Here is a 14982-nt window from a genome sequence, read left to right on the forward strand (position 1 = left end):
CAGTTTTGTACAACGTGCAAAATGCCAGGGGAGCGGAAGCCTACTTGACCTCATCAGGCAGGCCTATTCATAAGGTGGGAGCCACGAGAGAAAATGTACATGCATGGGCAGTTGTTGCTCTTGCCCATTTGCAAGGTTGGACCTGTAGAAGGCCTTGCTCAGATAACTGAAGCGGTGGTGGTGGAGGCAGTCACACAGATATTAGGGTACAAAGCCATGAAGGGCTTTTTGATTACCAGTACCTTGAATTGAACCCGGTAACTCCAGTCAATGGAGTGAATGCAAAATGGGGCCAATACGCGTGCTCTGTCTAACTACTGATAACAACTGAGCTGCAGCATTCTGCACCAACAGGAGTCTCCAAGTTGACTTTGAGGGGAGACCTATGCAGAGAGCCTAACATCAGTCTAATCTCAGTGTTACCGTGGCATGGATGCAGGTGGCCAGACAAATGGAGTCAAGGTAGGGGGCCATCTTGGGGTTAACTAAGTTACTAGAAAGTGTTTTTTTGCAGCTGCATTGACGTGTTCCTCCTGCACTTTCGTTGGATCCAGAATAACCCCTAAGCTCTTGATGGAGTCAGTAAGGGTCAGCTGAACCCCACTGAAGGTGGAAAGTACAGTGTCCTTCAAGATCTCAGCCTTCCCAAACAGCATTACTCCTGTTTCGTCAGGACTTACGGTAGTTTCAATTTGCTAAAATAGTTAATTTAAGTACAGTGGAAAGGCAGCGATTCAGGACTTCCACAGCATCACCAGGAAATTTGGATTAGGAAATACATAGCTGGGTGTTGCTGACGTATTGATGACAGTCGAGCCCAAAAGATATGTGCAACCTCCAAGTAATATACCTCTGAACAGCAAGTGCTGGGCACGTAAAACAGAGGAAGCCTGTTGTCTTCATGTCCTTAGCTTCCTTGGGGTATCTAGCTGGTCAGTGATGGAAACAGAATGCTAGACTATCCAGCAGCACTCTTCTCATATATTCTTAGTGAGATTCAAGGTCAGTAAGCATTTACTTGAAACCCAACCCTTGAATTTGTACATCTCACCTGGACCCCAGTTTGTGCATCATATGTGATCGACAAGATGTATGATTAGAACTGCATGCCCATTACATGTGATTCTTCTGCCACAAGAAATTATGGATGTATTTTGTAGCCAGGGTACTTATGCATGGAGGTCTCATGCCACATGTGATAATCTACACAAGTGTGGGGAACAGAAGCTCATGCACTACTTTGGGGGTCTTCAGATCAGTTTGAACTGGGCTTCAGTATCAAGTGAATGTGCTTACTCATAGGAGTCATACCCATTGGTGAAGATGCATAAAAGCAAATTGATCTATAACACATCTGAGCAAATCACCATGCACGGCATATCTCCATAGAGTCAGTGTCTTTTCTCCAATCATACCTAAGTTTTAATTCTGACACGACACTCAGTCTTTGGTGTGTGACTTGCAAAAACATGCTTTCTCAAAAGACAAGTAGGAAAAGGTGATCTTACAAAGCGAGTGAATAAAACTACACATTCTGGCTACAGTGAGTTGAAATCAGATTAGTGTACAAATTACATAAGCGATTAAGAGTTTTGTTTAAAGGAGGGGGAAGGAAAAAACTCCAGACGTATTTATTGACATGGCTTCTTCCAATGAACTTCTAAAGCTTTGAAATCTGGTTGTATCAGTTACTAGTTTGCAAGGATTATATCTCCTGACTAGCTGTATAGTAATAGGCTGTACCAGATGTTACCAGGCAGACTTTGGGAAAGTAGCCCCTGCCCAGCTTTTCTCTATGGCAGTAAAACCATAGCAGCAAAGTATGTTAAAATGAGGGGTGGGGTTTGAAGAGTCACTGCAAGACTACAGAATATGTTCCAAAAAGCTCCTGGTAATTTTTCGAACAAATATTTGTCTGAAGCAACTCAAAAGGGGAACAGACAGAGGCAGACCAAGAGAAGTTCTAGCTACTGACAGGCATGCTAGTGAAAGAGGAAAACCTACTAAAACAGACCTTTCCCCTCCAGAGGGGATGAGAGAGACAAGGGAGGTTACACATTGCAACCAACCTCACAACAGTTTTAGCACTCTCAGGGTTAACACACTCTTTGGTTACCAGGCAGCGGTAGGCAAATACTGTGACGTTCAAGAGATTTGGACATTTTTTCCAGAGTACAATCATAGGAGGTGCTGCTGTAATGAGCTAAAGAGGAACCTGCTGATGGCAAGGAAGGTGCAGTGGGGTTTGTAAGGGGGGGATATCAAAAGAAGAGCTCTGAATACCAAAGGTGACATATGCGTAAACCAAATTTCCAAGCAGGGTGTTAAACAATCACTCACAATCTTGAGAGAGGCAGTCTCCACTGTACTATAGAAGACATAGATTCGAATGCAATGAAAAATAATTAAACCAGCCAACATGCTTTCTAAAATATGGATCAGATCCTCAGCTGTTATGAAAAAAGTCGACTCACTGTCCTTCCAGCAACCAGATATCTGATGTCTTGTTTAAGGATTGCACTGAAGAAATTAATTCCAGAGGGGTAATAATGGGAGCCTGTTGTAGCAAAATTACACAGGAGTCTGGGAGCACCTTAAAGATTACACCCTGTTTTTAAGGACTCTTGGGCTCTTGTGTAATTTCTCTGAAGAAGTCTTCCCCTTGTGCCTTGCACCCTTGTGGATCTCTAAAACATCTGGTGGAGTTATAAAACTCTCACTCAATGGACCCCACCCACCAGCGATCAATTAAGAAAGCATTTTCTGCCTTTCATACAGATTTCAGCCAAGGCTCCAAACCAGGAAGCTCCCAGATGTGGCACCCAAAAGAGGGCACTGGGTAGATTCAGCCCAAAGAGGGTGCCAAGGCCAGCCGCTACAGAAGGTCTCGTCCCAACATCCAAATCATTTAAAATATACCCCAGCCTTTCTGATTCTTCCCCACTCCAAAGCACCATTTAGAAACCAGCTGTTACTAAACACATTCATTTTTTATCTTTAAGAACAATGAATTTTCCTTCCCCCCCTTTTTCAGAGTCATTTGCTGCTTTGACCTTGCTTATTGTTAAATGTTTCTAAATTTGAACAAATAGTTTGGAAGGGGATGGAAAGTTCTAGATAAGCGGTGTTTTTTTTGATGCAGTGATCTAGAGAGAAACTCAGCCTGTTAAACCCCCAGCAGAGGTAGGAGCTCAAGGACATTCTACCCTTTCCTTCAAGGGCAGCCATATCTAACACATTCAAGGCAGAAGGCCCCAGGCATGCTTTCATGCTCTCCTATGGGGTTTTTTGGGTCAGACCTTGTCCCTCATCAATGAAAAGGGGGAAATGTGCACATATCTTGTTTGCTGGCGTAAAAGGAACCCTGTCAAAAGAAAGTTACCTCCTCAGACAGGGTAGGAGATACAAATCAAAGACCCTCTATACTCTGGCATCTACAGCTTTAGGGAAAAGTCATGCTTTGGAAATGATACGAACCATCTGCTGCATAGACAGCATGGAGGCAGAGACCCAGATCAAGTATGAAGGTTATGTTGGTACCTCAGTGATTTGACTTAGCTTGTGCAACACAGAACGTGATGGTTTGGGTCCTGCAGTTGGGATGCGGTTTAGATCCTTGTCCAGAAAAGGAAAGGAGGGGGGGAGGGCAGCAATAAGAAAAACGGTTTTCTGTGCCCTGAACATCAGTCTCATCCAAGTTGCATTCAGTTGCTAGGAGACAGCCTTCAAGGACTTTGTTATTCCTGAACCTCCTTCTCTCCTCTCCCACCTGACCTTTTCTCTCCTACTCCCGGGCGGCTCACTTGGGCCTCCTCCAACTCCAGGAAGGTGCCATTGGAGACAGGACAGAATTCCTCTCCCAGCCTCGAATAGCCCCCTCCAGAAGATGCCTCCTCAGGCTCAGGGCTTTCCGTGGCGGCACACACCCCACCCCACCTTCCCCAGGGATGCCAACCCTCTCCGGTTACCTCTTGCCGGGAAGGCGTCACCTTGACTAACCTTGAGCGGTGATGCATTATTAACCCTTTGGAGCCGGGCCAGCCTCCCCAGACTTCCCATTGCCACAACTCTCCAGAACCCCTTTTCCACAATGGCAACTTGGGGGGGGGGCGGGGAAGTGGGAAGCAGGGCCCCTGGCATACCCACACCCCTGTCTCCAGAGACGGAGCACGCGTGTCCTTTCCCCTCCCCCCTCCTAGCGTGGCGCCCTCCCCAAACGTTGCAGTGGCTGTTCCACGGCTGAAGGAGAAGGAAGAGGAGGAGGAGGCGGCCTCCCCCCCTCTCCCCACCCACTCCACCCCGGCCGCAGTCACGACTCAGATTTGACTACCTCAGCGCCCTTCAGCACGACCTTTGCCGGCGGGGACGGGGTGGGGGGGGAGAGAGAAAGCGAGGGGACAACCGAGCCGCCCTTTCCTCGACGCAGAGGCAACAGGCTGCGGCCCGGGAGAAGGGCAAGGGCGCGCAGCGGCAAGGCGCGCCAGAGGATCCGGCCCCCCTCGCCCACCGCCCCAGCCAGCCCCAGCGCCGCTGGTTCCCGCAGGGGAGCCCCCCCCCCTGCCTCCCTCCCCACGGCCTCAGCGACGCCCAGCCCCCTTTCGCCAAACAACCCGCGTCTTTCGGACCGTCGGCGGCCACACGACGCGCCACTCGCCCACCTCAAGGGCAGGCGGGGGGGGGGACGGGGACCAGCGCCCCCCACCCGTGCAAAGCCGCCCGGAGGGAGGCCAGGAGGGCCCTTCACGGCCGGTCCTCCCACCCCCGACACTTGGCCTTGCTTTTTTCTTCCCCTCCAAGGAGACTTTGGGTGCGTTTCGGAAACCCGGCGCGAGCCCACACGCGCGAGCCGGCGGAGGAGCCAAGCGGGCGCCCGTGCCGATTAACGCCCGGTCGCCCGAGCCTCGCCCAGCCGCCTGCCCTGGATCCAGAGGTGGCGAGGTCGACGCCGAGGGGCCGCCGCCGCTGCGCTTCAGCCGCGCGCCGGTCCACAGGCGCTCTCCTCGTGGGATCCTTAGCGCATAGACCTGCATCTATGCTACACAGAGGAGGGCTTCGAGAGAAAGCGGGGGAAGGTACTTACACCAACTGCCTCCGGTCCTCCCGAGAAACTCCTTCTTCTCTGAATTCCAGATAAATTTCTTCCAGTTGCCATCCCCTTCCTTTGCTTTCCCGTGCGCCATGAGCGAGGATCGGCCTTACCGCAGGCAGCCTTTGCAAAAGCGACGGCGGGGAGAGGGAAAAGAAAAAAGAGAGAGCCTTCGGTCCCCTTGACAAGATCACCGCCTTCCGAGCGCCTCCGGCGATTCCCGCCCACGGACTCTCCCCGCCGGGCAGAGAAAGCCGCTCTTTGTGCGCCGGCTGCGGGGCGCCACCCTAAGCAAGGTGTGCGGAAAAATAATCCTTGCCGGGAGAGCCTCACATCTATCTATAGATCTATATGTACAGGCGCGCTCGCTGGGCTGGAGGGACCTGCTTCTGGCAGCAGGGATGATGATGATGATGGTGGTGGTGGTGGTGGTGAAGGAGGAGGGGTGGGGGAAAAAAAAAGGAGAGCCAGGGGATGGGAAGAAAGCGAACCTGGTCTGCCCAAGGAGGGAAAAAAATTAGCTCAGTCCCCTCCCACTCGTGCTGGCTATATCGCCCGACACGAGGGGAGAGCTCCGCCCACCGAAATGCCGGTAGCCAATGAGGCCTCCGGCTGTCCAGGGGGGTGGGCACGGCTGTCGGTGGGGCTGGGAGACTGCAAGGGCGAGAGGCTCCCCGCTCCCCCCCTCCCCCTCGGTCTAGGCACCTGCTCGCAGGCGCGCGCAAGGCAGCGGCGAGCGCCGGCCGGCATCCCCTTGCAATTCCCTTCGCTGGGAGGCGGGAGGCAGAGCTGAGCCCTGCAGATAAAAAGAGGAGGGGGGACAGTGTCTGTAATGGAGGAGGGGGGTTGGAAGCGAGGCTAGGGGCTCCGGCTGCTTCCGTAGCTCGCCTTGCAGAGAGAAAAAAAGCGGCGGCGAGGTTGGTAGGCAGGGGCGGCGCTGGCCGGCCGAAGCCCTGCGGATCGCTAGGCGGGCTCGTTTAAGGTGGCGGGAGAGGCGGCCGCACACGCGGCTTACCTGGGGGGAGGGACTGGGGGGGGGAAAGGAGATCACGCTGGAAAAGCAGCCGTGGAGGCCGAAAGGCTCGAACTGCTTAACTCTCCTGGCGCGATTGCCTCCCGGTTAATTTTTTTTTTAAATATTTGCTTATTTTGGTAACGTTGGCGGGTGGAATTGCACACGCAGGTAGATAGAAAGGTTCTGTGTCAGGGAATGCGCCAAGGTGGGCGCAACGCAGAGAGGAGGTCGCTGCCTGGCACTGCTGGGGGCCATTTGGCATGCTTCCAGGGAGCCTGCATTTTTTTCTTCCTGGGCCTTGGAGCACCCAGGCATCGAAGTAAATATTTCGGCATAGCGAAGGGGGCTGCGCTAGGAGATGCCCTTCAGGTCCCGCCCGGAGGCCCTGCTTGGCCTACTCTTCTGCTTCTTCCCGCGCCTCCCTCCCAGAGATGCCGCCCACAGAAGGTGGAGCTGGGGGGAGGGGGGGAAGGGAGGGACTTGTCTGCTTGCAGCACCATGCCTGCGGGTTTCTTGCCCTGGCAGTGCCCTCCCCGGGGTCGACTTCGTGCTAGTCCTGCTTTCTCCCTGCATGGTGAATGCTTCCATGGGGAAGAAGAAGAAGAGTTGGTTTTTATACGCCAGCTTTCTCTACCACTTGAGGAAAAATCAAACCTGCTTACCATTGCCTTCCCTCCCCCTCCCCACAACAGACGCCCTGTGAGGTAGGTGCGGCGGAGAGAGCTGTGACTAGCCCAAGGTCACCCAGCTGGCTTCATGTGTAGGAGTGGGGAAACAAATCCAGTTCACCAGATCAGCCTCTGCCGCTCATGTGAAGGAGTGGAAAATCAAACCCGTTCTCCAGATCAGAGTCCACCTCTCCAAACCACCACTATACCACGCTGGAAAGGTTCAGTCTTGGGGAAAATAACCCTGCCTTCAACTGAGTGGCTGGCAGCTACAGTGTCCCACACTGCTCGAGCGAGATATGGGAGGGGGCAGCCAATCTCCCTCATGATTTTAATGATTTTGCATTCTACTACTTGTAGTACTAAGGGCTGGATTGAGAAACAACAGTCCAAGGGAGCTTCATGGGCATTGGGCCAGACACACCAACCTCAGTGGTTGTGACAAGCAGGCCTGGAGATCTCCTGATGACCAAGAGGTGGATATGCTTTGTTAATACAAGACCCTTCCTTTTTGGAATGGGGCCTTGACTCAGTGGTAGAGCATCTGCTCGGCATGGAGAAGGTTCCAGGTAATCCCTGGCATCTCCAGTTAAAAAGTTCAGACAGTAGGTGATATGAAAGACCTCAGCCTGTGACCCTGGAGAGCCTCTGCCAGTCTTAGTAGATGATGATAAGAAGAAGAAGAGTTGGTTTTTATATGCCGGCTTTCTCTACCACTTAAGAGAGACTCAAACCGGCTTACAATCACCTTCCCCTCCCCACAACAGACACCCTGTGAGGTAGGTGGGGCTGAGAGAGCTCTGACAGAGCTGTAACTTGCCCAAGGGCACCCAGCTGGCTTCATGTGGAGGAATGGGGAATCAAGCCCGGTTCTCCAGATCAGACTCCACCGCTCCAAACCACCACACTTTACCACTATACCACGCTGGCTCTCTGATGGACTGATTCAGTATAAGGCAGCTTCATGTGTTCATATAGAATATTTCCTTATGACCACATGCCTGCAAGGTTCTTGAAGAGCAATGTGACGCAGTGACAGATTGTGGACGTACCTCGCCCAGTGTCTCTGTCTTCTCCCCCACCCCCCAATTCTGATTCCTGCTGCACTCTGTCTTAGTGACATTCAGATACCAGAATGGAATCCTTCGTGTCAACAGTATACCCCAAACCATGCCAGCACAGCCCTCCTGCATTTGCATATTTGGAACACCTGTGTGTATTTGAAGGCCAAATAGGAATGAGGAAGTGATATGTCATCTGGAAAGATCTACAAAAGGTCACGGCTAAGAATCTGGGCTCAGAGATGTGGCAACAACCCACCATCAGAGAGGAAGAGGGAAAATAGGCAAAAGTGGGGAACTAAGGAGAGATCAGGATGTAGAGGAGATCAGGGAAGGGAAGCAGAAGGGAGCTGGCCAGTATGTGTCTGCTCCTGTTTGACCTTGGAAAATATATGCACGGTTTTATACCTGGGAGAATGCTGCAGCAACACATACAGAGCAGGGCGGTCAGACTAAAGGCAGTGAGAAAAAAGCTATGCATTATTTTATAATTTATTATTAGGTCTATGACCGCAGCCTTTGACCAAGGGAGGAGGAAAGGAAGGGAGAAGAAGAGGGAGGATAGGAAGCATAATACATAGTAAACATGATAAGGATAATACAATCTTAAGTTAACAATGCTAAAAATTAGGCATCAGCCCAATAAGTAAAAATAGTAACTAAAATAAACTGGGGGTGGAGCGAACTGACTAAAAATGGCCAGAGGTAGGTGTTGAGAGTTCTTTCTTCTTGAGAGCAGCCACTCTGGCCAAAAAGCAGACAACATTTGATGTGGCTGCACCATTAGTTGAGTCACCAAGCAAAAAAGGCAACATCCAGGCATGTAGAGGGAGGTTCAAGCTGGTGAGGATTGGAGCAATAAGAGCATCTCTATCTTGAGACCAGCAAGGACAGCGGAACATCAGATGGTCCAACGTTTCAATTTCACCCGTGTTACATGGGCAGAGACGGTCTGGAAAAAGTATCCCGGTATATCTGCCCAACATGACCATGGATGGAAAGGCATTTAAACGAACTAAAAGGAGAGCCCGACGATGTGAGAAGATTGAAACCGTAAAGTGGAACTCTGGAAGCTTCTCTGGTGGGGGGAGTCCCAAGACCAGACCGGAGCAAGTACGTCTGGCCCTCCCAACCGTACTGGCCCAATCTAACTCCTTCAATCTCTTCAAGATTGTCAACGCATTATTTTATTGAGTGTGTGCACGTGCTAACTTGGGTTGTTCTCCTGACCCGAGAGCTTGCACAGAGAAAGCTGTTTTCTACAGAACTGCACATGTAGCATACCTTGTGGTCTCTTGTGCAAGATTGCGTTCTCCCACCCACATACAATGGTGCTCAGGGGTGGTCATAGCCTATGGACAACAGGGGCAGTTGCCCTGGGCCCACACTTGAGGAGTCCCAACTGCCCCATGGCCTCACCCCTGAGGGAGGGGAGAAAAGAAGAGGGGGCTCCTGCTGCCTCTTGCAGCTGCCCCATCTGAGACTTCAGCCAGCTGGCTTCCAGCAGCAGTGGTGGCTCCCACCCGCCTTGCACAGGGTGATGGTAGGGTTGCCAACCTCCAGGTAGTAGCTGGAGATCTGCTATTACAAGTGACCTCCAGCCAATAGAGATCAGTTCACCTGGAGAAAAATGGCCGCTTTGGCAATTGGACTCTATGGCATTGAAGTTCCTCCCCCTCCCAAATCCCACCCTCCTCAGGCTCCACCCAAAAACCTCCCGCCAGTGGCGAAGAGGTACCTGGCAACCATAAGTGAGGGTCACCTCTTGCTTGGTCCTGTTGGGGAGGGCAGCAATGGGGGACAGTAATTCTGGGCCCCTAAGCTATCGAGGACTTTTGCCCAGGGCCCCAGAATCACTAAGACAGTTCTTGACTCCGCATACTTGTCAAGGGCCACTCGGATTCACCTTTTTTGAACAAGTCCTCAGTCCCCTTTTGCCCATCTGTGGCTACTTTTGCCAACTACCAGTATACTACAACTTTCTTACCTTATACTATCTCCATAATAGTCATTTAGGTATCTGCGAATGCTTCTGCACCTCTTTCTGAACTACTTCCCTGGCCTGGGCAGTAGAGGGATGGAAAAGTAATACGTGGTTGAGATTATACCAGGCGGCAGCTGGTTTGCACCTGTAAACACAGGTCTACCCCATTCACATGTAAAGTTCAGAGTAGGGTTTGATTTAAGGTGAAAAAGATATTGTGATGGGACTGCTAGAAGATTTGACTTTTCTTGTGGGGTAGAGCCCTATCTCACGTCCCATTTTCCTAGGTATGGCAGTAAGGAGGTACATCCCTGAATGACCATTGTGACATCAAAGCCAATAGGCCAATGATCTGTCCTCTCCTCTGTTAGCATGCTTGATCATTTTAAAAAGGGGTCCCCAACATGGTGCCCATGGGTGACATGGCACCTAAACACACCTTTCCTGGTGCCCACCAAATGTTTTTAGGAAGGGAGTGAGACCAGGTAGAGCATTGGCCCAGCAGGGCTTCTGGTGGGCCACTGAAGATTTGATTTGCTGCGCAGATTTTTGAAGCAGCTGCCACCATAGCACAAGGATCTTCACTATGAGTTTAAAGGTAAGCCGTGACAGCCATTTTGTGTCTGTTTCTGCCTCCTGAAGCAGACATTTTGTGGCTGCGCCCACCACCTTGTGCCAGAATTCCAGAGGTGCCCACAGGCTGAAAAAGGCTGGGGACCCCTATTCTAGACTCATAATGGCAATCTGGATCCATATCTCCATCATTTCACAGGCATCTCAGATATGGATGGATCTGCACATATGGATTTTACTCTTCAAACGGGCTTAATATAGACCAAAAACCAATTTCCCCGAACGCACACTTACTCCAGGGTATATTCTAGAAATCACGGAGCTGACTCACGTGATCCAAAAGCAGAAGTTCTGCTTGGTAGATTTAATTGATCCACATTTGCTTCAGGGTCAGGAAAGTTGGCAGCCACGCACACCAGAACAATAACATATCTGCCTGTTTATCAGACGTGCTCATTTTAAATGCAGCCTGGAGGTGGGATTTTCTATCTGTTCAGGTGTCAGCTTTGGAAAACTGTGCCCTTAATATCTGGCCTTTGTCGAACACAGAAATACTAATTCCGTATGGGGGGGGGGAAGGGATCCTCTTGGGTACCTCATGGGCAGAGCAAATGGAATGAAGGTGTATTTCTTGTCTGCTATCAGTGCCTATCCCACATGGCCCAAGAGGCAGGAGGTGGGTGGTGTGGCAAAATGGGCAATCCAATTAAGTGGGATACATCTCATTTAGTCAGCACAGTGGGCTTGGCCATACATTGGGTAAGTTAGAAACCAGCATGTGTAGAGAATGGGGAGGAGGATTTGTTCAGCCCGTGTGTACAAGTATAGCTCAGTTGTCTCATGCAAAGCTGAGTGCCTTGGATTCAAATCCCACCTCCGTCATCAACTTGCTCAGTGGCAAGATTTGAATCTGCAACAGGTCCAGAACCTGAGACCTGAAGGATACTCAGTTGGGAGTTAGCCACAACCTAGCTTTAGCTAAAGGAGAATTACTGTCAGAATGGCCAGAAAGATTCTCAGCTTCATTAGAGTGGGGCTTTTGATGTCAAAACCCCTGTTAAAGCTTCAGAGTCAGTCTTGCATATTAGCTATAGTAACTAGAGGACTTTGATATTGCACTGTAGATCACCATCCCTCGTCACTGGTTTTACATTCTGGACCTGGCACTGAGAAGGTTACAGTTTCTCACTTTTACAGTGGACAGCTTCACAAACAGAGTTGTTTTGGGGGGAAATAGCATAGACACCAGGAAGCATGATGATGACCCTTAGAACTACCACAGTAAGTGCTTTTTCTAAAGCAAGTAGTAAAGGGACATAAGTGTAACCCTTAATATGTGGATCTTGCTAAAAAAAAAAACATTCTGCATAAAAAAATTCCCTGTTCATAAATCTTTGGTAACCCATTGTAATCTGTGTGGTCCTATAATGAAAATAAAAATGTGAAAAGACTGTTCAGAAGGCATTTCTGTTTGTCTTCATTAGAAAATAAAAAGGAAATGAGGGAGTTTAAAAAATAACCACGTTCATTATAAAATTATTTTAAAGCATTTTAAATTTGTATGGCTGAATTTTAAAAATCCGTTCTCGACAGTGCCTCAGGCAGTCCATTCCTGAGCCTTCGGCGGCCGAGGCACCACTGCGGCGCCTCCAAAGCCGTTCCCCAGCCTTTAAAAAGCCTTTAAAATGTTTTTTTTTTAAAATGGGGCATTTTGCCCCATTGAAAACAGCGAAGCTGAGCCAGCAAAAAGTTGGTGCAGCAATGTTGTTCTTGTATGCGGTGTACCCGGGGGGGGGGCAGCACACCCCGGGAACACCCCCCGGGATTCTGGTTCACGGCTTTGCACTGGTGGGGCACCGGCAGGAGGCCAAGCTGGAGTCCCTGGGTTGCACTGCCATGGCAGCGCAGGGAGGCTGGCGTGAGCAGCCCAACGGCGGCATCCCTGCCTCTCGTGGCGGCGCTAGTGACCCAGGCGCCAGCACAAGCAGCCCAGATGCCAGCATGGGCACTTGCACTCCTCCTGAGCTCTTTTGGGCCAAGAGCTCAGGAATGGGCTGTAAAAGTCATGAATATGATGCCTCCCTACTCCTCCTTTTCATCTCCAATTGCTGGGTTAGCTCGGGTGTTGTTTTCTTATTTATTCTGGACAACTGCTATGTTTCTTGAGAACATTTTTTAACTGGACCTCACTTTAAGAATCCACATGGCAAATTTAAGAATCGTATCATTTTTAGTTTTAAAATTAAGATGTAGAAAATAAGATAGGTGTGTCTCAGCAGTCTTAACAATGTTTCCCTATCCATTCTTCCTAGTTTTAAATTTTCTTTTTTCACCAGTGTATCTAACTAGTGGCCATTTGGGTGTGGGGCTAAGAAATAGACCTCGTCCTTGTCTCCATGTTAAAAGCATTGCCTTCTTATCTATAGACTCCAGCTCTGTGCTCACCGTTGGAACTCGAGTGTGCGGAACACCTCTGCAGTTCTTTTTCTCTGCTATGCCTGCCCCGTGGTGCACAGTGGTAAGCTACAGTACTGCAGTCCAAGCTCTGCTCATGACCTGAGTTCGAGCCCAACGGGAGTCGGTTTCAGGTAGCCGGCTTGAGGTTGACTCAGCCTTCCATCCTTCGAAGGTGTAAAATGAAAACCCAGCTTGCTGGGGGTAAAGGGAAGACAACTGGGGAAGGCACTGGCAAACCACCCCGTAAACAAAGTCTGCCTAGTAAACTTCAGGATGTGACGTCACCCCATGGGTCATGAATGACCTGGTGCTTGCACAGGGGACCTTTACCTTTTTTAAATGCCTGCTTAAAATTTGTTTGCTTGGGAAAAAAAATCAGCCATACAAATTTAAAATGCTTTAAAAATAATTTTAAATGGACATTCACTTATTCTGTGGGGGAGGCTGAGTAATTGGACTTCATCATTGGGTGAAGGTGGATCCTTCAGTTGCTCCTACTTATTCAATCAGGAAGCGTGCCCAGATCAGTGACTCATGCAGAACCGTGAGATGAGTTTTCCCCGTGGGCTGGGGTTATTCAGAGACAATCTAACAGTAAACCTTTTGGGGTGTCAAAATGAAATGTGCCTCAAATTTTAATTCAGGAAAAAAGAACATAACTATCAGTTGTCTGGGAAATGTGAGACCCATTGAACTTAGCGGGACTTGCTTCTGAGTAAACAAGACTAGATTAGGATAGCTCTGTGTAAGTACTTTATAAATCCAGGCACAACCTCTGGGTAAGTAATACAACATGATCAAAAAGGCTTCATGACAATTGGGATCAGCTCTACAAACAGGAGTGAAATGTCCATATAATACAGTGAAATGCCCATCTCTGACATTGTAACTCTGTCTTGTGCCTCTCACTGGAACCCCCTGAATTAAACAAGGATTTGACACACACACCCCGGTTAAATTGTGGTATTGTCTGAGAAGCAAAGTTTTGTTTTGCTAGGAGTCATGTGGCTAGATTTTATCTCTCCTATGAGAGACAGCACTTAATAAAAAAAAGTTCTGAGCTCTATGCATCTTTGAGCCGCCCCATGTCTCTGTTCTCTCGGAAAGAAGAGCCTGTGGGCATGAGGGGAGAGGTGATCTTATGCACATTAACTCTGGAAAGAAAGGGTTAAACAGCCCAATGTCTCATCCCACTCCTGACCTCAGGCAGGAAAGAGATCACTGAGTTAGAAGTAACATGTAGTTCCACCCAGTCCTAAAATAACAATCCAATTACTGAGAGTTATTTGCAAAACAGAGACTAGGTGAAGTTGTTGTAAATTAAATGTGCATTAGAGGGGTTGATTGAAAATTGGGGTGGAGTTCTAAAAGCTGACCCATTATGTTGTAACATGAAATATCTTTTTGCAAAGTTGAAAACAAGCTTGGTGTGCAGCCTATGATCTTTTCTCCATTTGTCAGTTTTCACTTTCCCTTAGTAACTGAATCTCATGCGAACGCACCAGGCTGTCATGCACTGAGTCATACCATTGCCTGTCCTGACTGGCAACAGTCCTCAAGGCCAGGGTCTCAGGTGGAGGTCTTTCATATCATTTGATCCTTTTAACCAGAGATTGAACCTGGGACCTTCTGCTTGCAAATCAGATGCTCTACCACTGAGCCCCAGTCCGTCCCCAAGTAGACCTCATTGACTTCAATTGATGGTCTCTGTTGATAGTAAGGTTGCCAACTGGTCAGGGGAAAAATGTAGTTCTACCCAGTCCTTTGTTGGACTCTGTTGGTGGTTGATGGTAAGGACTGCCAACTGGTCTCTGTTGATGGTAAGGTTGCCAACTTGTCAGGGGGAAAATATCCTGCTTTTTAATAGAGGTTTAATAACCAGAAATGGGCAGCTGAAGCTTTTCATGGCATGGTGGTATACAAGAAATGTTCTGCAGATCAAACTGATATTAAAGGCATAGCTACAGGGACCTGTTTAAAATTTGGCAGTCCTGATCTGCCAAATTGTATCTATTTTCAGCATCTGTGTATGCAGTGGTGAATTCCACCTTGTACAACAGTTTCCCACCCTCTGGTTCTGCATGTATCTGTTGACTTCACATGTCCACTTTGCATAGCTGATGAAATAGGGGCTTATC

General features: G+C 49.3%; 1 protein-coding gene across 1 annotated transcript in view; it reads right to left on the bottom strand.

Moving 5' to 3' along the window:
* Nucleotides 1-5224, bottom strand: part of ATP1B1 (ATPase Na+/K+ transporting subunit beta 1) — a 33796-nt gene extending 28572 nt beyond the window's left edge. Inside the window, exon 1 of the mRNA XM_056858310.1 lies at nucleotides 5081-5224. Within this exon, the coding sequence (XP_056714288.1) occupies nucleotides 5081-5180 (100 nt within the window). The 5' untranslated portion in view covers nucleotides 5181-5224. The remainder of the gene's footprint in view (nucleotides 1-5080) is intronic.
* Between the last annotated feature and the right edge of the window lie 9758 nt (nucleotides 5225-14982).

Source organism: Euleptes europaea, chromosome 12 (assembly GCF_029931775.1).
Source record: "Euleptes europaea isolate rEulEur1 chromosome 12, rEulEur1.hap1, whole genome shotgun sequence".
Taxonomy (NCBI): Eukaryota; Metazoa; Chordata; class Lepidosauria; order Squamata; family Sphaerodactylidae; genus Euleptes; species Euleptes europaea.